This window comes from Rissa tridactyla, chromosome 16 (genome assembly GCF_028500815.1).
Source record: "Rissa tridactyla isolate bRisTri1 chromosome 16, bRisTri1.patW.cur.20221130, whole genome shotgun sequence".
In the NCBI taxonomy this organism is placed as follows: domain Eukaryota; kingdom Metazoa; phylum Chordata; class Aves; order Charadriiformes; family Laridae; genus Rissa; species Rissa tridactyla.
In genome coordinates this window covers 4432561-4459355 of record NC_071481.1, presented here as the reverse complement: position 1 = coordinate 4459355, position 26795 = coordinate 4432561, and the positions used below count along the sequence as shown (strand labels likewise).

At 47.1% G+C, this 26795-nt stretch overlaps 1 protein-coding gene across 12 annotated transcripts in view; it reads right to left on the bottom strand.

Annotated features, from left to right (window-relative positions):
- The window catches only part of CASZ1 (castor zinc finger 1), a 243292-nt gene that overhangs the window by 24853 nt on the left and 191644 nt on the right, over positions 1-26795 (bottom strand). For all 12 annotated transcript variants that reach the window (XM_054222318.1, XM_054222316.1, XM_054222314.1 and 9 more), the window contains 8 exons: positions 19440-20280; positions 16568-16636; positions 11619-11709; positions 9377-9541; positions 6670-6842; positions 5050-5918; positions 2915-3056; positions 1661-1724 (listed from right to left, as the gene is read on the bottom strand). In XM_054222318.1, the coding sequence (XP_054078293.1) occupies positions 1661-1724; positions 2915-3056; positions 5050-5918; positions 6670-6842; positions 9377-9541; positions 11619-11709; positions 16568-16636; positions 19440-20280 (2414 nt within the window). The remainder of the gene's footprint in view (positions 1-1660; positions 1725-2914; positions 3057-5049; positions 5919-6669; positions 6843-9376; positions 9542-11618; positions 11710-16567; positions 16637-19439; positions 20281-26795) is intronic.

Here is a 26795-nt window from a genome sequence, read left to right as displayed (position 1 = left end):
ACAGCCCCCCCTAAATAAGCTGCAATCTGCTACAGGAACCCCGGCTATTTGAGCCTCTCTTAATGCCCCTGAAGGTAAAGCCCCTGCTGCTGTGTGGAGCCTCCAGCTCTTTATGGCTGGAGTCAGAAATTCAGGTCGTCTTTTTTCCATCAGTGTTTGTTGGGCGTTCGGTTTCTGTAAAGGGTTCTTTTTCCCAGGCTAATAATGAAGGATTCCTCCACAAACAGAAATCGTTTGCAGCAAGGGGAAGAAGCAAGCGTGATGTGTTCCTGAGCGCACTGAGCTTGATTCTGCAATCCTCAGTCTTGGAACAGGCTCATTCAAATCGGCGGGCTCTATTCTTTGCTGGTTTGTCATCAGTTAATCCCATTCGTTCTTTAAAAAAAGGAACAAACCTGAAGAATTCACAGTTTGCACCCGTGCTACAGGTACAAAATGTGTACACTTATTTTGCACAACATAAAGAATCTTATGCAAGGCTGCACACAAACAAATGCTTATTTCTAAGCATATGCTTAAATCTCATGTTCTCTTGGAGATTTTCAAGGGAAGTATCTATTGAAACAGAATTTCCCTGAGCGGGGGCCTTCAGAATGACTCAGGACCCCAGACAGCAGACTTACTAAATAGATTTACTCACTAGAGAAAGAGATGCTTATTTGGAATGACTAAAGGGACAATATGCAGGAATGAATAAGAAATTAAGTTTAAAAGGAAACATCTAAAGCCCAGTGTAACAGAGAGCCAATGGAGGAGAAAAGTGGCATAAGGATAAACGCAGAAATTTAACAACACAGGGAAAAAAGAGTGATGAAATAACAGAGAAAGGAGGCGAGAGATTACTAGGCGAAGTCACTTTGGCCTTTCTTGAGGGTTCTATGGCCTTGATGCACATAACGCCCAGAGCCAAGGGGATGGCAATAGTTATGCCTGTAAAACCTATCACACAGTAGAATATTAAAGCATGGCTCAAAGGCTGCCCTGATCTCTACTGCAGTTGTATACAACAGCAAAATTAATCTTGGTACAGTAGAATTTATCATGTGAAAGGGAAATATATATTTGAGATGATGTATAATTTAAGGAAAAAGTAAGGAAAAAGAAATCGTGCATTATCTAAAATAAATATTCTAGAACACGGTAAAGGGGGCTCTGTTGGACACCATTACTCACACCAGAAAGACAGAAATTGATGATTTTGGCTCAAAACTTCTAATTTTTTTCATCTTCTCTTCCATAAAAACAAATTATTCTCCTCCCCCTCCCCCAATGAAAGAAAATGTTTTTAAGTAAATAAACAAAATGAGTAACTATAAAAAGAGAGCGAGAGAGAAGTTGCCAGGTTCTGGAAATAAAAATGAAGGGAAAAAAAACCAAAAAATCTTTCGGAGCCCTCCTCTGTCTAGAAAGGATGAAAAAAAAAAAAAGGTGTCAGAGGCTGCAATATATTTCTTCAGCCAGTTCATTAAATTAATTCGTAAGCAGTGGCTCTGAAATTATACCCGATGAAAAATGGTCTCAAAATTTAAATGGTACAAACTCATCTTATTAGAGGCAAAACATTAAAAAACAAACGCATCTCTTCCCCCCCCTCCCCGCCATCGCAGCTTTAATTTCTCTTGGTGGGGGGAATGAAAGGCGTTTGATGGATGGCTCTTACCTTATTCATAAGCGAGGATAAAAGAGATGAATTTGCCGAGACTGTGTGGCCATTTGATTCATTACTGGAACACACAAACCAACAGGGTTTAGTTAAGATGTGCACAGGGACTGTGAGCACTGAGATTAATCCTTCTCCCTTCAAGCTGCCTCACTCCTCACCTGCTGCATCCAGAGGAAGAGAATGATGCCCACCCTCCCTTGGGCAAGCCAAACTCTAATTTGTGATAGCCAAGATGGAGAGAAAGAGGGCCCCAAGTTTGCAGAATTTAGTTCTTTCAGCTATTAAACAATCCAGACCTCTTCCTCCAGCATCCACACCATCACGCGTTTTTATTAGCTGACTAAACCCACCCCATGGTTTACTCCATCCCGTTAGAACTTTCAAAAATATGCCACAAAAGCAGGGCTGATGCTGATGGCAAACTCACACTGCCAGGGACACAATCCTTATGGCCACAGTTATGCACGCTGAAAGGCAACCTTAGTATTTCACATGCATGAGTAATAGTTCTAGTTGACTACAAGTGCTGGGGTCCCAAACTGAGGCTTGTTTAAATAAAGTATGGGCAAGAATGTACACAAAGGTCAAAGTGGGGCAGGCTCACTTATCCCCGGTACCAGTTCCCCTGGGGTTTCTCCCCACAGGACAATCCCCAAGCTCTCCTATTCTCAGTGGAGATGCTGGACAAGTGGGCCACACGCTGCGAGACAGATGCATTCACATCTGTGCACATGCAAAGCTTTGTCACCATAACTGTAAATTAGCACATGCCAGACCCAGACCAGAGTTAGCCCAACACCCAATTGTTTTGTGCGTCCAATTTCTCTGGAAGGTGCCTCTCTCAGACCTGACTCAGTGCCCTATTACATCAGTGCAAATGCTCCTGCTAAAAGTGTGCTGAAGTGTGGCATTGGAGCAGCCTTCGATCCGCCCTTGGTACCACCAGGAATATTGATGTGAAGAAGGAGCTTTGCCAGTGGCTAGTTTTTCAGCAGGGAGCACAAGAGCTGAGGCTCTTGTCAAAGAGTCAGTAGGTGCTTGTGAGCCCAAAAAACATCTGGAGAATGTACGCTTGAGGAGGAGTAGAGGGGGAGTAGTAGTACCTCAGCCTACAGTTTGGGGTGCCCAACTCAGACACTGTGACATTGCCTTTCATCAGCATGTTGTGTCCTCTCCTATTACAGGTATGGAAACTTCTCAGAGCTGGATGCTGGAAAGAACTACATGTGCCTCCCTGCGCACTTCTCTCACCCGTGATCCTTGACGCTCAGGTCCAAGCTGTGCTCCTGCAAGGAGTCCTGACTGGTGGCAGATGATGATCCCATGGCCTCTGCAGGTTCCTGCTTCACCTGAACTGGATTGAACCGTCCGGGAGCTGCTGGTTGTCCATTCCCTGATTGAGAAAGACACCGAAATGAAATGCAAAAATTAAATGAAAAATGTAGATCTAAAATGAGGTTACAATGGCAAATAAGTAAGTTAAATCACTAGCACCAGTGCATAAATGGAAAAAGCAAAGAAAAACTGTGGGGGGAGGGAAGTGCTGGGATTGCTGGTCAGCGTTTATTGCCAAGCTGACATGATGGGTTCTGACGTCCACTCCAGCGTGGAAATTCTTCAAGTGATAATTATTGCAAAATTATGTCAAAGTTGTCCAGGCTATGGGCCCTTTAAAGGAGAAGGGCGGAAGGAGCGTGGGGGAGACCTGATTCTCTGCACAAACTGTCATAACTAATTTGCGGGGCTGCCTCTTAAGCGTTTATTAAAGACTCTGTTAATGCTGAGGCAATGTGGCAGCTTTCGACTGCTAGTCAAGCCCCCTTTCTCGTCCCCAATCCCAGTGTTGCCGTAGCGACAGCGATGGCCCGCCACTGCGCGTGCCCAGCAGGAGCATCTGCCCTGTCAGGGCTATCGAAGGTGACAGTCAATGGGACTGGTTCAAACCATGCAACCTCTTGCCACCGCCGTCACGTTGTCCCCACAAAAAGGGGGAATTCTTCTTTTTTTCTTTTGGGGTGGGTGGGGGGGAGGTTTAGTGCTTGAACCCATGAAAGAAAAATTCAAATTAAAGGAAGAGAAAAAAGAGGAAAGGGAGGAAAGTAGGATAACAAATTAAAGAAAAAAAATTAGGAAGAACAGCAAAGAAAAAAGGAGGGGAAAAAAGTTGCTGACAGGAACATGTCTGCGGAGCTTTTTTCCACAATCCCCAAGTGACTAAAATATTAATTTACCCTCCGGCAGTACAGCTGACGGCGAGCTGCTTCTCAGACAGCAAGTGGCATTTTATTAAAAAATAAAGGAAAATAGTTCCCTCAATGACCTTTCTCTGCTTTAGGAAACAATTTTTCAAATAATAATTCTAAAACTATGTGAAAGTTCCCCTCCCTCTTTAATCAGATCAGTTCGTCCTACTCCCTCGTTTGCTCCTGGGTAGCAGGAATGTGGCCAGCACTCGCCCATGGGCCAGCAGCCTGCCCGGCCCTCCCACCCCTGGGGAAGGAGCCTGGGGTCCAGCCCAGCACCCTGGGGTGCTGCCAGGCAGAGCCTCCCCTCCACAACCCCACGTTGCCCACCATGAGCTGACCCTGTTCAGCAGAAGACTGTGGTCTCCTGCTCTTGAGGGAGCCCCGTGTCTCTGCTGGCAGGGCTGGGCAGAGGCACTGACCTGCCCCAGGTCTGGGTGGCAGTCGGAAGAGCTCCGGCCTGCCCCAGGGAACTTCTCATTCCCACCTTTTACCCCTCTCATGGTGCTGCTGCCCCTTCCAGCTCAGGGAACTGCAGGGACAGAGAAGCCCAGCTTGAAGAAATGAACAGGAGAAAGGTCCAGTTTGTGGACTGTAACAACAGCGTCTCCAAACCCACAGCTGGGACAGCAGAGCTGGAGCCCAGAACCAACCCCCCCAGACCAGAAAAACAACTGGCAACGAGCTACAAGATCAACACCACTCGGTCCAGCCAAAACTCCATACAGTCTGCAGAAGAGGGCTTAGGCTGCTGTATGGCCTGCAAGTATTGGCCAAGCTTTTTCTTCATTTCCATTTTTAATACAGTGTCTCTCTCTTTTCAGCCTACAGCAAACTAGGCAATACAGACGGCAACACTCTTCCTTCAGATCTTTCCTACTCCATTTGTGGGCAAAGCTGCATTTCCTACCTCTCTTCTGGCCACGTTGGAATAGCCAGGCTCCACAGGAAACCATGTCAAGACTGCCCTCTTCAAGGGTTAACTGGACACAACCGAATTTATTCTCTCATTTATGCTCCTTTACTACCCCCTCCCCACCTCCAGTCCCACGAACAACTGGGTGGCTTCTCATTCGCTCCTCTCCAAGTCATTGGGCACTGCTCTTCCTCCCACCACTAGCACAAGGGATGAGGGTAACTCACCTGCTTCAACTGCCACAGAGGGCTTGAGTGCAGCTGCTGCCAGCCTGGCCATCATAGGAGAGATTAATCCCTTGCTAGCAGAGATCCTTTCCATTATAGATGCTGCTGGAGCTGTAGAAGAAGTAGCTGCTGCCTCACCAGATCCTGAAATGGCCTGGGATGAGGAATCCGTAGGAGCAGATGATGTTGGATTGGTGCCAGAAGAGCCAGCAGTCATCAGATTAGCAGAACTGGCAGGAAGTGGTGTAGAGACCCGACTGGGGATGATGGGGAAGAAGGATCCAGCTGTTCCAGGAAGTGCTGAGTTGGAGAGTGCCAGGGCCAAGGGTATATTGCTGGGAAGAGCCTGGGAGAGCAGGCCAGAGATCTTGGTGGCTGGTGTCATGCTGTTGGCAGACTTGCTGGCCTGTGAGGAAGCAAGCTCAGCACCGGAGGAGGGTGCAGCTGGGACTATGAGAGAAACGGAAGACTGTTGACTGGTGGGGGAGGCACTCAGGCTGGAGTTCTTCGAGCTCATAGCGGAGAAGTCAATAAGGTCATCATTACTGGACTCCTCTTGCTCATTATCCTTGGACCCCAGGAGAGAGGCAGGCAGGCCCAGCACGCCTGAGCTACGGATGTGCCGGCGCTCATGTTTGCGTTTATGGGAGGTCATCTGGCTGGTGGAGGTGAAGGTGAAGCCACAGCCTGCCCTTATGCAGTGGAAGTGGTTGGTAGCCTTGCTGTAGACACAGCCCTCATACTTGCATTCCTCATACTTGTAGAACTTCTTGAAGCCGTCCTTGGCATAGGCATCATCTTTGATGTGATAGCTCTTGTGCTTCTCAATGTCACACTTGTTCTTGAAGGTGAAGGTACACCCAGGTCGCCTGCAAGGGCATCGAGGAGGAAAGGGTGGTTGGCTGTGTGGTCTAGGAGCACAAAGCAACTGCTGTCGCCTGCCTCCCTCTGGGATAAGGACCGGGGCCAGTATGAGACAATGCCCCTGGCTGCAAAGGGGTTGAGGAGCTTTATGCGGGTTAACCTGTGACACCAAGGCAAGCAAAAATGCTGCCACATGAGAGAGCCGGGAAGCTCACTCCACTTTGAGGAACAGCCACAATAACATGGGGATGCAGGCACCCACCACTAAAAGTTCCATCAAAAACAGCAGCTAAAGGGGACTAAGGTACAAACTGTGATTTCCTATGCTTCCTGAGAACACCAGAAATCAACAGAAGAGCATTTGTGTACAGAAGGCAGAGCCTGGCCCTAAAAGGGATGAGCTGGCTGACTGTTGGCTGGAGTGAACTCTGGTATGGAAGTGCCATTAACAGGATATTAATGGCCTACTTCAGTCGAACTCTGAGAGCAGTGTGATCTCTCTCCCAAATGATTCTAGAACATATTTTCTAGTGGGTAACCTTTCCCCAGATCACACTCCCGCCTTCAGAGTGGTCTGTGGCAAGATCCTGGAAATCGCATCTGCCCTGGAGCTTGAGCTCTCTCAAGAGCAGTACTCAGGTCACAGCAGGGAAAAGCAAGTCTCTGTGTATACTCCTGAATTTATGACTTGGCAGAAGGAGGCAAACAGACCATGTAACTCTGAGGCAGGATCCCTCCCCTTCCCTGCTGTCTCACCTGCAGTGAAAGTGAGTGGTTTTCTGCCCGTAGAACTGGCATTCCACAGTGCCGCAGTCCTCCGTGGCACGGAACCGCTGAAACCCGTCATTGATGAGCTGCGTGTTCTTCTTGTGAAAGTTCTCATGGGTCATCACGTCAGAAGTGCTTGTATAGACCTTGTTACAACCCACCTACCCCAGGCCAAAACAGGGAGTTGTCAGCACAGCGTTTTAACAGCCTGCCATTATTACCAGCAATAATAAACACATGAGCGGCACACACACACATTTAATAGTTCCATTTGTGCACTTCTCCTAGGAGTATTAAGTCATCACTTTAATTCCCAATCTAGAGACTGATAGAGCAGTTGTGAAAAAAAAAAACCCGGCTCTCTGGGCATGAAACAGTAAGAATAAAAGGGGAGGATGCAAAGGGATAAAAGATCAGCTACAGATAATCCTGCCTGCTCAGGGAGGCAGTAAGCAGGGCTCCTGCTCTTAAGGAGAAAAGAACACTGACAGATGCCATTACTTTTTTGTTATCTTGGAGTGACATGGAACAAAGTGGGACTTTTATCTATTTGGGGAATACGAAATTGAGTGGGAATGAGTTATTTACCTCTTTAGTCCTTCTGGGAGGTAAGGCAGGGTGGTGCAACATGAGGCCAGTGTTTTGAGTTTGTAATACACAGGTTTCATTCTAGCGAAGCATAAACCCTACGTTCAGCTGATCTTAGCGAACTGGTGACTTTTTTTCCCCCGTCACTGTTCAAGGCTACCACTTCAATAATTTTAATCTCGTGCAGCAAATGGGAATGGTGTGATGAGGACGGAATGCTGAAAACCTGCCTTCCTCTGGGTAAAGCGGGCAACTTTGCCATATTGAGTAAAAAAACACTGGAATCTGAAAACGTCCTCAGCCCTGCTGAGGGAGGGTTTTTTTTTCCTTTTCTTCTCTAGCACAATGTGTGCCAATGCCTGCACCATCTCAGAAGTGAAGAGAACGAAAACACCACCTCTTAGTTCAGCCCAGGTTGATTCAAACAGGCAATAACAAAACCCATGACAAATACCCAGAAAAAAAAATAAAAAGGATCTCCAGCTATTTCCAATATAAAAGAGCCTCTCTCTCTCCACACTGACACCTTGAAAAAAGACAGACCCTGCACAGCATTAAAAAAAAGAATTAAACAAAAACCTCCTTAGGAATAATTTGCAATGCAGCTCTTGGTGCTAAAGCCTAAAAAAATGTCAGTTTATATAAACAACTAACTGAATTTTATCCACACCAATTATGGACATAAAGAAAAAAAACCCCATGAGATGGATGGCACAAATTCTGCTATTTAAGCAGTATTTCCTTTAATTGAGAGTTTATATTCAGACACCTTTTCCATAAGACACTGCTTACATGGGCTTTATTTTAGTGGAAGACAGTGGGCACAGGATGGAATTACCCATATATAGTTGTGTAAATGAGGGTCTCTATTCGAACTTGGAGTGACTTAAAGCTGTGAAACACTCCTCGTACCCTAAAAAAAATTAAACAAACCTCATCCTGGTCAATTGGAGAAACTATACAATCAATATTATGGAAGCATAACAGAAAATGTCCTCAAGAGAAAGTCACATGAAGTTCCCAATTTATCAAACGTTGTAAGCACATGCTTAAACCAACCCCTATTCAGGACAGTACTTGAGTGCATGCCTAACATTTAAGTATGTGCTTAAGCCCCATTGACTTCAGAAAGCTTACCTGACTTCAAGTTAAACATATGCTGAAGTCTATCCCAGCAAAGCACTTAAGCATGTGATTATGGCCTTGTGACTTTAACTGGGGTCTTAAACTGATGGGACAGGGCAGGAAGTGAGACCTGAGTTTTTAGAACAGAAAAGCTTTCACCAAGGCTTGCCTGATTATTCTGTAACTACAGCACATTCTTATAGCAATGGTTGAGGCCACAATTCTAATGAAACAAGTACATATCAAACCCTCTACTCTGGAGAACGAGCAGGGTAAGACCCAAACAATCTGGCGTGTCCGTGTCTAAAAACAGCGAAGGCGTCACAGTTACATCTATGCAGCAACTCCAACTCTGGTCACGCTGCTCTTGGAGCCTGGCTGGCTCCTGAAACAAAGCTCCCAGCCTACACCACTGACAAGTACCACTGGTGAAGGCGATCGAGAACCACGGGTGTTAAGTCTAGATATATGACATTAAAGTTTAATTAATTTAGAAATTGATTATGGAGGAAATTAACCCAGTGTTAAAGGGCTGATGTGTCACAGAAAAGTCTGATTTCAAGGGAGCAACAGATCACATTTGAGTTAAGGCAATGCAGTGGCATCAGACAGGTCCCTGAACCTCAGAGAATGGGACTTGTTTGAACAAATGAAGTCCAAGACTGCAGGAAAACCCTGATCCCTGCTTTGCCTCACTGCGTCCACAAGGCTTCTAAAAGCAGGGAAGGGTGCTTCCCTTCCCAACATTTGGCAGGGCAAGTGCTGTGAGGACAGGGTACAGACTCTTCAAATAGGTGCCTGAATCCGACGTGAGCAGGAGAGGCTATGAATGTCACCCCTTGGCCTCAGGACAGCCCCTTGCTCTCTAAGAAAGAAATGTTGGGCTCGAGAATCCTTTCACCCACCCCAAAAAGACACATCTCGAACAATGGCGTTTCATTTGCCTGACGTGCTACCACCTATTCCCCAGTCCAGCTGTTACCTGCATGCAGTGGTAGTGTGTGCTTTTCCCATTCAGGTGGCAGCCATGGTAGTACACGCTACAGTCATCCAAGGGGCTGAAGCGCATGAAGCCGTGCTGGAGGGAATTATCACGTTTCTTGTGCATGTTGTAATGTCGAATCACATCCTGTTTACTAGTGAATCTCTGGAGAGATACAGAGACAGACAGTGAGACACACGTGATGGGAGTGGGTGAGTAATCCTGGGGGCAGGGTGGTTTTTTTATTGTTGTTGTTGTTAATAAACTTATGGTACCCAGAGTTTAAAGCTCAGCAGTAATCACCCCAAGAAAGTCAGATTAAAGAGGAATTGTGTGCATGTATCTTCTTGGTAAAGGGAAAGTATGTACACATGAAAAGTTGCAAACATGACACTGGGGCAATGTCCAGAATACGCTCCCTGTAGCTTTAAGACTGCAATTCTTCTAACATAATTTTAGCTGCTACTATCTCAAGAACTGCTATAGTTAGAAAGCAACCAGTGAACTAAACAGCCTACAAGAGAGTAACGCAAACTTCCAAATCATTCACTCTAGTGGTTAGCAAGACACTGGCTGCCACATTCATGTCAGACTGGAAATTGGGAGAAACATCGCTCTTTTATAGTATCTTCCCATTGGAAGTCTTGTGCCTCCCCTACAAGGTAGGATGGCTTTATTAGGAAAACAGGGACACAGAACTTTGTTCCAGACACAGAAAAAGATGGTGGGTAGAACTCAGAGCTAAATCTGTATGACCAGAATATCCTTTTCATCCTCTACCTGCTTGAAGTAAGAAGGGGTACCCCACTGTCAGAGCAGGCTAAGTGCCTTTAAAATGAAGCTTTTCATTTCTATTTCCCACAGACATCAATATTTAACAGTGAAGGTGGGAAAGTAAATCTGATTTTTTTTAAAAAGAAATCAATATCCATTTATTTTGACGAGTAATTGAAAAGGCCTGTATTCTAATGTTTAACAACTTTTCCAGTCTCCCTCATAGGAAACAAATGATTATCGCTTCCACTCTTTCCTCCTATAATATCAATCCTGATCAATCTCGTTGGTATTGGCACGGGAATATATGGATATAGATTTCAACAGGAATCCCTTGGAGGCTGGAGGTATGATTTCCCAGGGCGTACATACAGGATTGCTATTGCCAATCATCGTTAATTTGTGCCCACTTATTACAGAGCGTTACTTATTCTAAAATATATCTCAGCCATAAAATAATTTGCATTTTAAAAAGCAGCCTAAATCCTTATTCCCTGCGAGACCAGACAGCTCCTTTGCAAGCAGCTTCCAGACTCTTAGGAAATAATCATGAGGCCAATCATAGTAATAGGTTTTTCTGTCTTTCCATCCTTTGTGTTTCTCTCTTCTGGTGCAGTGATATCCATGTCACAGTTGGGACAGACTCATCTCGATTACCAAATGCTGGGCTAGGAGGACCACTACAGGCATCCCAGAGACAAGCCCTCCTTTGATCAATAGAAACCCTCAGTCAAGCTCAGCAGATCCAGATCAACTTCCTCTGCTGTGGTCAGACTCATTCCTTTGAGACACAGAGGTCTCCTGGGCTGGGGCTGGAGCTGTGTCTGATGCACAAAAGAGGCAAACTCTGGGATTCCCACTTACAGACATGCAGCCTGACCACAGAAATGGCCGTGTCAAGCTCACAGACCCAGGAAGAGGGTAAACAAACGCAGCACGTGACTCGGCCAGCTTGACGTCGCTACCCTGGCAGTTCTCCCAGTCATTACAGCATCGCACACGGCTCCTGCCCCCACGCTTTCCCCACAAATCCCGGACTGCTGCTGGTCTTATTGGGTGTTTTGTTGCAGATACTGCTGCCACAATGTCACTCGGGCAGCAGGAGGGAAAGAGACAGACTAACAGATCAGCATTCCCTAGTTTCAGGCACAATTTGTAATGCAGCACAATTTATTGTCTTGGTTTCACTGATGTAAATCTGGAGTAGTTACCACTGACTTGAGCTGATCTAGATTCTGCTCTTCATTGTAGTGGTCTGGGTTTGGTTGAATGGTTGTTAGATTAGGTTAAATGGGAACAAAATAGGGTTCTAGTAAGTTCAAAATATATCTTGCCCTCCTTCAGAGTGGAAAAGCGAAGAGGCATGTGCGTGCACGGGGAGGAAAGCACAGGAGGACACAGATCTCCCCTAGGCTGTACCACTTTACGTTCACGTAGCTGTGCTCATAACTTTTTACCATTCCTTTACCTGGTAGTTGCACTCGGGGTCAAGGCAGTGGTAATGTTCTCTGTACTGGTATGCACAGTGTATATGTCCACAGTGCTGACTGCCAGAGAACCTGCAAACACGAGGAGGACAGGGGAAAGAAAGGGAGAGAGAATAAAACACTGTCCTGACAGTAGTGCCTGTAAGCAAGGTACAAATAAAGTAAGTCCCATTCCTACTTCCATCCCACATGTTTATGGCATTAAACCCCATCTCCTTTATCCCCTCCAAGGACGGTGACTCTCCCACCTTCCTTTCATATGTCACTATTTAAAGGTGCTTCTTCAGCCAGATCATTCAGGTCTTGTACATCCCTAATCTCTCTCTCCCTTTGAAATTCACCTCCATTCTCTTAAGTTGCTTACTTGGGGAAGAGTAAGAAAGGAGAGTTCCTTGAATTAAACAAAGAATTCTAAAATTCTCATGTGTGAGTTTAGATACCACAGCAGCAAGTTTCAGAAATCTCCCACACCAGAAGGAGACAAATAAAAATCGGCCAAGTATGGATTCTAAATTTAGGAATACACCCATCTAGTAGGACCTCAGAAAAATTCAGGCATTCATCTATTTGTGTGAGTTTTGTCTCAAGACTTTTACTTTATCATGGTATGGTGTCACACTACAGAGAAGACTGCAAACCAGTGGATTAGAAAGTAAGCTGCACAGAAGATGATCGTGGCAAGATTACACAGGAACTTTCAGTAAGATGGACAGGTCAATGGAAGACAGGTGAGATGGATCGACAGGGACAGAAGGAAGCGTTACAGGCAGAGCATCTCAACCTTGTGTAGGCATCTTCTCCCATGCACGACAGCCCTGCTAATCATTATTTTCCATGTGGATACAGTTATTTGCTCACAACAACAACCAGTGAAATGCAAAAGACCAGCCTGCCTTCGAGTGCAATTAAAAGTAGGACACAAGAAGGAACAGCCCACAACATGCACCAAATCCACTTCTGCAGGCCACCACTGAGCATTCCACACAGCCCATTTGGAAACTCCTGACATACAGGGTGGAAAAAAACCCAGAAAGGCAGAAATGGCATGTAATAGCTACATACGAACAGACAGTACATGGAATGTATTGACTGATAGACACATCGGTAATTAGAAAAAAGGGATGATCCAGTACTCGGCTAATCAGTGCAATGAACTCTCTGATGCATATTCTAGAGGACCCTGGAAGAGCTGAAGAGCTTGAAAGGGAAAAGCAGTGGAGAGAAGGGGACTCAGAGGGGAAACATTCAAAGATAAAGTACCATCTGCTCAAAGGTTCCTCAAAGGTTCCTCACGTCACTGAGTGCTAAACACAGCAGGAGTGCGTATGATAAAGGGCATGGGAAAGAACCGAGGAAGGGCAACGGGTAAAAAAGGAAAAATGAGAGGAGTGAGGGTGTCCTGGGGAAATCCAGGAACAGGGCAGGAGCAGGGAAGATCATGGATCATTGTAAGGTGAGGTAACGCTAAGCTACAGGATAGAAAAAGTCAGGATGAAAAGCAGTACTAAATAAGGCATTTCTGAAGCACAGTAAGGAAGAGGTCAACTGTGGAGACAGCAGGGCCTGTAGGAGATGGAAAGGGGACTTAATTGACAGAAAAGATAGACATTGCTAAAAAATTAAATGACTTCTTTGCCTCAGCATTCACAAAGGGAGACAGGGACAGATGCCAGGAGCAGACATGCCTTTCCCTGGGGAGGGAGAAGAAATACTGCAGGAAATCAGGATCACGTCAGAACAGGTGATTGAGAAACTGGAACAAACCTCAGCAGCGGAGAAGAAACAAACCACAAGGCAAACAGCAAGGCTGGCTACACAAACAAAGGTGTGGAACTGAAAGCCGAGGAAGCAATTCCTGCTCAACGCCTGGGCAACTGCGAGGCTAGCACAACTGCGAGGCTAGCACAGGGCTAGTACAGGGCACGGGCAGCAGCCTGAGTCACCATGGCGTTACCCAGGTACATGTAACTTGAACCAACTGGTCCTGCCAGTCCAGGGCTTTATGCCAGCAGCAGCACCAGCAGCTTTAAAGGAAAGAAACTGCTCTGCAGAAAGCTTCCTCCCTATTCCAGGGCTGAGATGGGGAAGAGATAGAAAAGGGCTGTGCAGGGCTGGAAAACTGTGAAGCGCAGGCCAGGCAGAGAGAAGAGGGAGGTAAAGACCTCGCTGACAAATACACACCTTTGAAGCAAAGCAGTCCGAAATGTTATCGAAAGTGAGGATGCAAAATGACCAGAGATACCAAGTGCAGTAAAAGAAGGGGCAGACACCGAAGAGATTGGACTGTATGGGCTGAGTTACCTGAAGCATCCAAGCAGGAGTAACTCAGGGGCTCAGCTTTGAAAGCGACAGCTGAACATGCGTTTCAAGCTCCTACCCTCCCTTCCACGTGCCACAAAAAGGTGTACGTGTGGTGTCTACAGCGCAGGAAGGGAGAGGCAAGTGTTCTACCAAACCGTGTGCTTGGGGAAGGAGGGAAGCGGCAAACACAGCACAAAGGGGAAATTCTGCTCTTTGCGTCTGTAAGGTTAGGCTCCTAAAGGGTTATATTTATCCCATGTTTCTTCTGACACTTGAAACAGTTCAAAGCTATTAATTTTTAAAGCACAGCATCTGTTTAGCTTTTTCATAACAGGAAAGCTTACACACTACACACTTACACGCATATACACGCGCACATTTACATGCACATACTGTAAGGTACATCAACACCCCTCTTCATTTACATGAGCGCACCCACAATTTCCATGCACACAAACAGACACAAACACACCTAAAACAAGCAAACTTGCAGACCATTTAATCACACTGATATGCAAATCCAAACTCCTAAATTGTCCATACAGGCACACAGATTCATTTTTATAAGAACAACCCCCTCCCCCTTCCCTTACTTTAATCGGTTCACTTCCCCCCCCACCCCCAGAAAGAACTAGTCTTCATCTGGCAAGAGTTAGAAAGAAAAACCAAGATAAATAAATAATAATAAAAATAATAAATAAAGAAGTCAGCATGCTTAGAGAGTGTTTACACACTCATTACCCTGTAACGATGATGTGAAAGAAGGAAGAAAAAAAAAACCCACCCCAATTACAAGGGGGGAGGAAACCCACACAGAAATAAATATTTAAGCAAGTGCTGCCAGAAGCACCATCTGCTGAGGCACTAATAATAATAATAATAATTTTTTCTGTGGTCTTTTTTTTTTTTTTTTAATTATAAATATACGGGGGGGGGAACAACCCAACCCAAACTAGCTAAGTAAGAGGTTTTGTTTTGTTGTGTGAGAGAATGGATTATCCCTGGGCAGCTTTTGGCAGTGGCTTTGGCAAACTCATTAAGCTAATTATGCAGTACAGACATAGAGTGTCGTGTCTCTCTCCCCCCACCTCTTGATTTTAAGGCTTTAAACTGTTTTTAAAATTGTGTGTAAATTGAAGGGAAGTGGCTGTGCTGCCAACGGGCGGCTTGCGGAGGAGCTTTTTAAGCAGGATGTGGTGTCCCTTAGCTATCTGACAAGCCTCCCTCCGTTACCTGCCTGACCCAGGGGAAGGGGCTTGCAGAGCGCTGCGAAGAGTGGATGTGGGCGAAGTGTTTATACAGCTCTCTGCTTGAGAGGGGACCGGGGACAGAAAGGGTGGCATCTCCTCTCGCTGCAACCTCAGCGATTCCTGCAATCTCAGCAATAAAAGGGTGCTGCTCCTTCTGCCCCATGCAAAGATGGGCTTAACCCCCTGCTTTCCTTCCTGTACTCTCCCAGGAGGCAGTGAGCTGCCACATGCTCCAGAGGCACTGCTGCTCCAGGAGCTGCATGTGGTGCTGCAACTCTCCTCTCTTCCCATGTGGTCTTCTGCCCCCTTCTCCTACATCAGGAGCAAAGGGAGGAAAGAAAAATCACCTCTCCTTCCACTCCTCAGCTAGGGAGAGATCTGTTCCCACCCTTCTCCCCAGCTGATGTGCCAAGCTCTTCCCTTGCACTTTCCCAGCAGCTGACTGCCTCCTGCAGAGAGACTCTCTGTAGACTCCAGCAAGGTGGGAAAGCACAGTACACATTTCCCTCCCCTCTTGTTAATAAGCGCCCAAGTGCTGGTGGGAACAAACCCTTCAGGTTTATCTCTGGAGAGGTGTTTGCTTGCTTCCCTGACTGATGTCTTTCTGCATACAAGAGGCTTTCGTGGGGAGCTTCCTCAGTGTACAGGTGGAGGATTCCACAGGCCAGGGCCAAAGGCTGATGGACCCTTTACACCCTGAGCTATAAACCAGGCAGGTGTTACACAATAATCTCCTCTGTCCCTCTGGCTCTCACGGCATTACTCCCTCTGTCTCACCACAGCAGCCTTGGGCTCCCTCTCAGCATGGCTCACGCCTGACCTAAGCTTGCCCAAAGCAGCAATAAGGTGCCCTAGTCTGCACTTTATTCCATGAGGGTTTCTCATATAAATGAGCTGCAAAATATTGTAGGATAAATATCCCACATTGATGCCAAGACCTGCCTAAACTCGAGTCACTTGTGAATTCCTCCAGCCCAGATTCTTAGCGGTGAGATGTTCTCTGCTTGCCTCCTGCAGGCACTGGACATTGTAAGGGAAGAAGGCTGGAGACAGCACAGCAATGGACAGAAAGAACGGCAATCAAGAGACAGCACTCCCATTTAAATCCTGGGCTTCTGCAGTGAAATATTTTTCCACTATTTGTCACAAAGTCTAACAGCTCTGGGGAGCCAAGCATGCTCTTGGCATGCTTGTACACCTCTCACAGCTACTGCTCTCCCAAGCAGGGAAACAGAGCACGTACAGATGCCAGTGGGAAATGTAAGTGCCAATGACTGGTTTAAACACTCGATCCAGATGGACAAGACCTCATCTCTCCACCACCACTCCACCCTCTTACTTCCAGCCCTCTCCCCAAGAAAGTTAAGAGTTTTACCTACCTGGCAATATACTTCTGGTAAATATTTACGTCTTCGCTGACAGCTGGTTTGTCAGTGGGTAATCCGTTCCTAATGAGAAACACACAGGGCAGAGCTTGTTAGGAGGCAGGAACAGGGCATGGTCTAAGCTCCTTGCTTCTCTCACACACCACTGACACACCGGGAGAAAGAGCCCACAGAAGAGCACCCAGCAAAGACACCCATAGCTTTAACCTCCCTCCCTTATCCTTCAAATCCTGTACCTTCTTTTCCTAGGGAACCATACAGTCCGCCTACCACCCCTCCCTGTATGTTCCCTGTTTGCAGGACTTGGTTCAGTTTGTTGGAGACACTGAGAAGACCAACCATGAAAACCTGTTTCCACAGAAAAAACTACATAGCCATATACAAACGAGTGATGGCCATGTGAAAACAAACACCTCCCTGAAGCACCTTGCACCACCGCCCTTATGTGCACGAAGGGCCATCGAGACATGTCTGCCTTAGGGTCAGCTGTGGGGAGAAGCATCTCTGTGCCACAGCCCCGCTGTGAGTGACTGCATATTTCCTATGGCTAGCAGACACACTGTACTCCTGCCCGGTCCTGGCAACGTGGCTACAGCCCCTGAGATGGGGATTTAATCGCCTTTTTTTCCTCACAGATACCCCAACTCCAATAGACAAATGGGGCAGCAAAGGTATTTATGTATTTTAATCTATGAGAAAACCAACCCAACTGCACCCAACTGTCACATAAACACGGGTTACTTATCATTAGGAAGCAGACAAAAATTACATCCTCAAAGAGTTCAACAAGAGGAAAAAGAGATACAGGGCCAAACTCCAGCCACCGAAGAGGCAGTGGCATACCAACACCATCCCAGACAGGCTGTACGTGGTCTTCCTTCTCAGGTTTGCCCTCATCCTACCTTCAACTCCTATTCGTGACAGCTCTGTAGTCTGGTTTAAACAAGGACACTTTTGCACAGAGTTCACTTGAAGTAGGTAGATTAGTTCAGGGCAGCATAATAGCATTAGATGTTAGTTTAAACCCGTGGCTAGGGTATATGTGTGAGAGTAAGGGGCAATTCCCGCCAGGTTATTTGGTCCCAGTGGGGACTGTGAATGGAAAGCCAGGTCCCAGATATACCACAGTTAGCACTTTCTCCACCAGCACAATTAATGGGCTGCATTCTTTTATCATGGAAGCCTGTATCTAGTAAGCAGCCTGAAGGAGAAGTGACCAGAGCCCCTTCTGTACTCCAACGTGTGATCAGGACACTGGGAACTGCCAGGTTGATGGCCCTGGCCACCTCCATTCCTGTTGCAGCCCCATCATGATGCCCCAGTTGAGGAAGTCCTGTGGCTACAGGGATCACCGCGGTGCTGCAAACCCACATCTGCAAGTGGCAGGAAATGAGCAAGAGAAAGGAAATCAAAGTGGGATCCCAGTGCAACACCAAAGCAGATCAGAAGAGGCTCACAGCCCCCCAAACAGAGCTCTAGGATGGCCACTGAGCTCCAGGCAGCTGACTGTTCTGCAGACTCTTCAGGCACCCATCACAACAAGGCACTGTGCCTACAGGAATATTTTGAGTGTTTTTTAGCAATAGGAGTCCCTGCCTGCCATCTGGAGCACATACAGGGTTCATCCTTAGCAGGGGCCAGATGCAAATGTTAATAATTCTCTGCCCTTCCCCATACACCTTAACCACAGAGCTCCCAACTCTGTCTGCAGGCAGTTGGGAAATGACTGTCTCACATGGAAAACAGGTATCACTAGCTCTGCCTTCCAGGTGGGGAAACATGGAACGTGGGGGATGCAGACTTGCCTAAGACTGCAAAGAGCATCTGAGTGAGGATTCAGTCCAAGGCCTCCTACGTCCACATATTAAACATAAAACACCCTCTCTCCTTACCAGAGGGAAAAGTAGTAGGGTGTGTGTGACAGCATTTGCCAGAGAAGTGCAAGCCAGAGGTCCCAAACTTACTAAAAATGACCCCATAGGATTGACATCTCACAACAGCCCCAGGTCCACGGTGAAGAACAAGTACGAGTACATCCAAACCATGACAAGAAAGCAGAGAAATCCCTCCCTTCCTCCCTGTTTGCAGCCTCATGTACATATGTACCTTTTCTACAGCTGCCACCTCTGGAAGCCACATTATAAAGTAATCCAAGGTTTGCCAAGGCCTTCGGGTATCTCCATTCAGTCAATGGCATCACTGCAGAGATTGCCAGCGATGTAAGTGTAGGAGGTTTATTAGTGGTAATTGGGCTAATGAGTTTGCCCAGTCTGAGGGGTAATTGAATCACCTCTATTTGTGTAAGGAACAAGCAAATTGAGAAGACACAGGCCTGGCCCCTCAGAAGTATGTATATGCCTAACTCCTACGAAAATTGATGGGAATTAGGCACCAAAATGTCTTCCAAGTTCTGGGACAAACAAAAAGCCCATCTTGCTCGCAGTAAGTCAGCAGAGTTTTGCCCTTGAGCTAAATGGAAGCAAGAACTGGGTTCTCCTACAGACACAGCTGGATGCCTGGGGAACCGGAAGAAGAAGAAAGTACAGTAGTCACAACCTTGACCTCAGAGTGCTGACAGCACCATGTTCCCTCATCTTTCATTTTAGCATATGAACCTTATAGCCAGTGGGCTCTAGATTCATGGCTGTGACTGCTGATGGCTGGCCACATCCTTAGTGCAAGTAAGATAAATAAAGATGTTAAGGTGAAACAGAGCAGCAGACACTTCAACAGAGCGCAAAAAGAAACATCACAGGAACACTGCAGTATTTATCATCACACAAACTGCACTGCCCACTGATCCACACACAGACTTTAGGTATGATCCTGAACTAATACAAAGATAAAAAAGTGGGAGGACACTTACTTTACTGTAGAGACTGTTCCAGTTGTGATGGAGTCTGTCTTGGAGAAAGTTGATTTCAGGTACTCGGGAGTGTTGAATGGCAATGCGACGGACTGCTCTGGCCCAGCCACAGGAGTGCTGCTGGGGGTACTGGCGAGGGGAGCAGGGGCCAGGCTGGGTGTTGGAGCTTTTACTGGAGTAAGCTTCTGAATGTTCCTCACATCATACTTGGAAGGCCGGCCTACCTTGCCTGTCTTGAAGGCAATGGCTCCTCCCATATCCGGGCTTCCTTCTCCAGGCTTGAAAAGGTGCAAGTACTTGACGTTTTCAAGGTCATACTTGGAGGCCTTCTTGTAAGTGTTGCCGTTTTGTGGCCTGATGCTCTCACCCGTCTTCAGCTTCTGAATGAAGAAGTCGTATTTGGAGGCCCGTGACATCAGACCCTGCATCTGGGAACTGCTGGGAGAGGGCAGCGGCAGGATGGTGGCTTTGGTCTCCGTCAGCATGGAGGCATCTGGACCTGGCACCCGAATGGGCTGTGCCAGCACTGAGGAAGTTTCTTTGCCCAGCTTGGAGCCCAACTCCTCAGATTTGGCCAAGTGCATGGGCCAAGAGAGCTGCTCTCCAGCTTTCAGTTTGCGGATGTACTCCTCATACTTGGAGAAGCGGGCTCGTTTGCTCATGGCATCCTCGCCAGGGAGAGAGGCAGCAGTCGCAGTGGCCTCTGAGGTAGCAGCATTCAGCTTGTCAAAGCTGATCTTGCGGGCCAGCTCATCCCGCATGTTCTGATCATCATAGCCAAACATGCCCAGGAACTCATTCATGGTGGTGGCGGCATAATCTCGCAGCGATGAAGCTTCCCCTACAGAGAACCAAAGTGAGAGAGTCACGCAAGGCGCTGATTTTTCTTCTCCTCCCATACCAGCCCTAGTAGCGGGGAGGGGGAGTAAGGGGAGAGGGGAACATGATCTACTGACGTTTGGCTCACTTGTTAGGTTTTACGACTCTTAAATTAATTTGTTTTAAAAAAAAAAGTAATTAATACTGGGGTAAAATAAAAAGAGTTCATCAATGCCAGGAAAATCAATTTCCTAAATGTTCTAGCCGATGGCTTTTCAGTACATTAAACAAAGTTTCATAAATGTCTCTGCACTCTTGCCTTGGCCTAATATGAAGAAAAAGTAATTTTACTGGAAGTGAGACCAACGCCAATATGCCGAGGTTTGTACAGTTCTGTCCTTGTGTGTGTTTGTGTATGGAAGGAGGTGCACAGAAGATAGACAGCAGTGTGTCTGCGTGTGTAAGGCGGGGGCAGAAACATGTGAGATAGATACGCTCTGTGTGTTGGTGACCAGCAGGGCTGAGAGCAGGCAGGACAGCAGGGTGTGAAATGGATCAGGGAGACAGGGCAAGACAATGCACGGGGTGGAGCAGGAGGAGGGCAGAATGGAAAAGTGCAGAGCAGAGAAGGAAAGCAGCAGAGGTGGAGATGAATTAAGGTGGGAGAAGAGCGGCGGCAAAGGTTATATGCATGAGCAGCTTGGCAGTGAGGAGTGGCGGGGGGGAGTGGAGAAGAGAAGGCAAGACAAAGACAGGATAGTTCCCCGTAGCTGTTGCAGTTCTTCCCTTCCCTGTCAATTTTGTAAGATTTATTTTCACTCAGCTTTCTGCCTTCCTTCTCAATCCCAATGACTGGAGAGATACTACTCTCCATGTGAAAAGGGGCCACAGTTCAGCGAGGGCTGTGGAAACCTGCAGGCAGCCTCCTGAGCAGCCAGGAACAGCTTCCAGTAAGACCAGGAAAGGGAAAAGCCCACACAGGGTAAGGAACAGCCTTTTCTCCATCAGGATTTGGACTGAGGACAGAGAGAGCTGTTGTCCTGATGTGGGCTCCACAGAGGGGAAACCAGCCTGTTCTCTGGAGCGTGGGCTGGGGAAGGGGCAGGAAGGGCTTAGTCTACCTGAGTGTGATCACAGGGAGGGAAAGTGAGCAAAAGCTGTCCCTCCTTGGGTCTCTCCCTCCCTTCCTCCCTCCCCTACTCCCTCAGGCAGTTTCACAGGCCACCAGAAGGGGAAGAACACACATCTGGAGGTCACCCAATATCAGCGTAAAGGAGGAAATAAAGATTGCTCTGACGTGCCAGCTTGGACTCATTTAGGCTTCAGTCTGACACAGCGCTCCTCCTCCTCTCCCTCTTGCTTTCTCCTGCAGAGTAAAGATTTACTGTGTGCAGGAGTCCTTCAAACCTCCCTCGTCATCTTTTCCAATCACTCTGGCTCTCATGGGCAAGCACACTGGTTCACAGGGAGCCAGCACAGGCAGGTACGTTGCCAGCAAGAACGGAGGTTCTGGGCACTGGGTCCAGCTCAAACCGAATCAATGCTGCTTTGAAACACAGTGGAAAAGGAAGGCACCAAGACATAGCCACAGAACAGGTCAACAGATCCAAAGGACGAAAACATACCCCTAGGACTGGGGGATCTGACAGCCAATGATGCCATATGCATAGCGATGCACATACACAACAGCATTTCCGCGCACACAAGACTCAGTCAACGAGCAAAGTCAAAGTTCAGTAGCCACCAGCTTCCACAGGGCTATACCAAGAAAGAGACTGCCTGCAACAGGCACTAAAATGCGCAAGACCAGGAGGGTCACATTCCTGTTTTAATATTGCCCGGTTCGTGTAGCACAAGTGCTGCTGCACTAGTTGCCTGTGTACATGGTACATGAGAAAGACAATACAAAGAACACGCCTGAAGCCTGCAAGAAGAAGGACAAAGACACATCTGCTAAGTGCTGGGATCTGGTTTAGCCCAAAATGACTTTCCAGGTCTGGGCACTTAGGCCCAGCATCCTGCATGAGATTCTGGGATGGCTGACTTCGGAATGGACACCCAGTTAGTTACAGAATGGGTGGCAATGCCGCTGCAGCGTCTGGCTTAGGTTGTAGCTTTTTGTCCTCGCACAACCTCATGGGTCAGTATTAAAGGATGTTAAATGCAGAATCATACCCCACAGTGTCCAATAACAAGATTTGTCAGAAGGAAAACACAAGGAAAGGCTGTATTACTCCATCCTCAGAGGTAGGATCATTTCATCTGTGCGTCCCCACTTGGCCCTCTCCTATGGCCCCTCCAACACCCTACCAAAGCCATCAACTTATCTTTCACACGCAGACATATTAAATAATTTCGTCTTGCTTTAAAGCAGTTCTCCTTTTTACCTGTTTTTCTCTCTTCTCCACCTCCATTTCAGAGTAACTCTGTGACCCAACAGAAGTGATTAAACCCACGAAATCCCTACTGGGTCTAACACTTCCCTCTTTCTGTTAAATCTGCTTTCCCTGTTCTGCTTTTCCTCTCTTTTTGTACCTGTAAAACAATCCCCTAGCCTCCTTCACAATGCCCTGACTTCCAAGCACTGGACAGAAAAACTCCAGCCAGCTTGTGCCAAACTGCAAGGGGAGAAAGAATACCACAGAGAGGATCTGATAGGAAATTAAACTATTAAGTGTGATTTTAACTAGCTTTAACAGCTACCCTGAAAGCCAGCCAACCCCCTTCCTTCTTTAACCTAACCTGCAGCACATGAAAAAAGAGGGGAGATGCTCTTTTTCAACCCCACATCTCAACCAGTTTTTTCAAATCCCAGCTTGGTTCAGGCCCCACAGACATTACAGATCCAGAGAGGAAATTGAAAGAAACCTAGTATTTATTTTTTTTGTTACACTGGAGAAAACTAAATGTTGTAGGAGACGAGCTCCTTTTTAAACTTCTCTCATCTGCACACCTGGTCTTGGAAAGCATCTCTGGTACCCATGTGGCTAGACTTCAACTGGTGCAAACACTTAGACGCAAAACCCAAGGCCATAGGAAAGTGTCAGTTTGCAGACCTTTTTTTGAGCTTCGCAAAGTCTGAGCTTTAGTTCAGGTTTCACTACCCTGGATTTAATTCCCTCATCCCCCCAAACACCTTGCATTCTGTTTTTCCTTTGCTCATATTTGGCTCCAGATGACCCCAACAACCTCCCTGATCAACAGCTTTGACAGCGCTGCTCAGTCTTTGCTCATACCCCTTTGGGATGAAACCCTGCCCAGTTCCCACTGCTCGCTGCCTACCAAGTGCACCTTCACTCATCCCAGCGTGAGCCCACCAACACACCACCCAAAGCCGAGACAACCTTCACTTATCTGCATGGGCACCTAACCAGAAGACTAGAGGCTCTTCAAGTGGAGGCACCTTACAGAAGGGAGATGTCTCACCAAAAAGATGGTACGAGACCCAGCCAACTCATTTCACATACGCTTTCAAACAACACCGAAGAGGCAATTATTATTACCTAATCAAGAGAAAACCCTCCCCATGCCCACACACAGACAAAAGTGAAGCAGGACAGCAGCTGGGAAACAAACTCCTGGGAGAAGTGCACAGCCCTGGAAGGCAGAGGCAGCATTGTCCCTGGGTCTTCTTCCCCCTCCCCTGCACCGCGATTTTCTTTCCTTTTCTACGTGATAATAACTTGCCGCTGCTCTCCATTTGTGGGCATTGCCAAAGAGCAGAGATCCGTGTGTCTCAGAGCAGCTATCGTATCACAAAGGATCCAAAGCTAGCAAAAAAGGGGCTAAAAATAGCCTGCAGCAGCACACTATATATGGAAGGAAAAGCAAAACAGCCCAAATGGAGTACAAGGTCTGGATACTGGGGGATGGGACATCCCAGCCAGGGTTCTGTCCTTTATTCTGCTTGGGAGGGAAAACATGTAGACTTGGGGGCTATAGGACAATGAGCAAGAAACTGGCACTCATCATGCATGTTCTCCCAAGTGGAGTCTCCCCAGGAAATTCTGGAGAGAAAGCCCCCCTTGTTGAAAACAGGTCCAGGATTCCCTTTCTACGGGACTTAGCCAACAGGCTAAGAAAAGAAAGGAGAATTTCGAAAACTTGTACAGGGGAAAGCTCCTGGTGACTACGGTAGCCCACTATGTAAGTAACAGGCAGAGTAAAGAACATGGGACTGCATAGGAAAATCTCCCTGGGTATGTGTGTGCCAGCGAGAGACTCTACTGGGAAATCTAAATGCTATATATAAATGTGTGCAGAGAAGCATGGGTCAGTCAGTGTGCAGGAGCGGGTGCGTGAATGAATGAAGAAACACATCTGCATGTCCAGATGAGCTTCTGACAGCCATCTCCTGACAGACGCCAGCTTTGCGACTCCTGAACACGTTTCCCAGCTCTACCAGAGAGGAAGGCACAGAAGGCAAGACTGAGCACTGAGTCCCTTGTTTCCCAGGGGTGGCTCAGAAAAAGAAACAGGGATGCTGTACGCGCATGTTCCCCATCTTGTTCCAAAGCATGAGGATTAAATAGCATGGACCAAGTATCTGCAAGCTCCTGCCTGATGCATAAGCAGCTTCACTGTCTGGCGCTGCAAGGAGACAAAGGTGGCAGGGATGTGGCATGACACTACAGGAGATGCTAGTGGAGGACACAAACAGCAGATGAAGTAAAGCAGGTTGTGTATGTACACACCAGGACTCCCTTCTCAGACACACGTAACTAGGGTCACTTTCCCAACTGATCAAGAAAGCCCAGCTAGATTTAGGATACAGTTTTCTGTGTGGCTCCTGATTTTTACCCAAGTTTCAAGCTGATCAAAGAAGTATGGGTTCAATTTTAAATGCTGCTGAGCACTGCCAGCTCTGCATCCTCTACGTCCTCACAGGGAGCAATGAGTGTTCAGAACCTTCAAAACCAGGTTCCTGGGATGTCTCCCCTGAAGCCACATTGACCAGGAGGGCAAAGCTGTATTCCTCTCTTTTGATGTAACAGCTTCCTGCTACCCCCCAACTCACAGGAAAAAAACCTCCTTTTTGGTATAGACAGTTCCAGATCTCACTGGAATAAACTTAACTTGCACCCAGTAATACCAGGTCTGAGAGGACTCGGTGAAGGACAGCTTAAAACCCATTTTCCAGAATATTGACAGAAAAAGACAGAAGAGGCAAAGAACTTCGTCTTTTCCAAAGCAAGAGATGTTTCAGTTTGTGCTTTCCAGGGAAACATTGCAAATGACATTTACAACAGGGTTCTCAAAGCAGACGCTGAAGACCTGGCAGCACGTCTGTTTGCAAGTCAAATCCCATGTGGCTGCAGATGTAAACTGGACCCTGCATGTGCCGTTACCTGCCTTAAACATAAATGAGTCTCCAGCCGCCCATGAACGCTTATACATTTTTGCATAATCCTTTGACAACACAGCCCTACAAAAGGCATTTTACTGAGAACTCCTACCCCAGTGAGAAACCTCAGTTCCTTTGCATTTTCCCCAGTTTGGTAACATATTTTTTACATTTAACTTCCCCTCTTTTTAGTTTTTGTAGCAAATAAAAGCTGCAAATGGGGGGGAATTAAAACAAACTAAAAACGGAGTCCAGGCACAATCACCTTGTGTCTGGGAACGACAAGGGCTTTCCTATCAAAGGAAACTGAAGGTCACACTTTTCCTCATTGATCTTGCAATGTTTGTTAATTACTCTGTCACTGATGTGGCGAAGGATAATTAAACAGCTCTGTTTATATCTTATATGCATAATTATGTGCGCTGCCACTGAACTCGTGAAGACTAGAGAATGTGCCTCTCCAGAAGGGGAACGGACAGACGGAGATGAGTTTCGGCTGCATTATTAACAGGAGGAGGAAAACACCGCACAGACAAAAGGAGGAAAGTTTGATGGATTCACAAAGTGCTGAGATCAGGGGAGGGGTGCATGCAGGTGGAGCAGATTAGGGGGAGATCTTTCAATTACAGATCCAATCCAGCTGGGTGACAAATTGGGGGAGGGAGCTGCTCTGCCCTAATGGAGAGAATTCAATTTACCCTAAGCTTTTACCAAGGCTTAGCGCTCATACACCCCCCAAAATCAATGTGGGGGGAACCTGGGTATCAGAAGTGAGAAAGAAATTCAACTGGGGCTTTCCCCAACATCTCTTGCTGAATCCAGCTTTTTGAATAAGCCACAAAAAAGAGGCAGAAACTATGTGAAAATAAGAAATGCACACGCAGCCTGGGGAAAACACCTTGCAACTGCACGTGAGTCGGCATCCCACACCGAAGCGGTGGGGCATGTACAGGTTTGGAACTAGACGCTTCACCAGCTCGAGCCCGAACTCTGGGTGCACCACCCCGCTGGGGGACCGGCTCCCGCACCTGGCTGGCGATGGCGGCGATGCCATGGCAAGCGGTGACGCCACGGTGAGTAGTAACCCCTCCGCCCCTCCAGCCGGGATGGGGCAACACACACCAGCAAAAAGGGAACGCGATGCCTTACGTGTTGGGCGGCTCTGTGAGGGGCTCTTACCCGACACCTGGGAC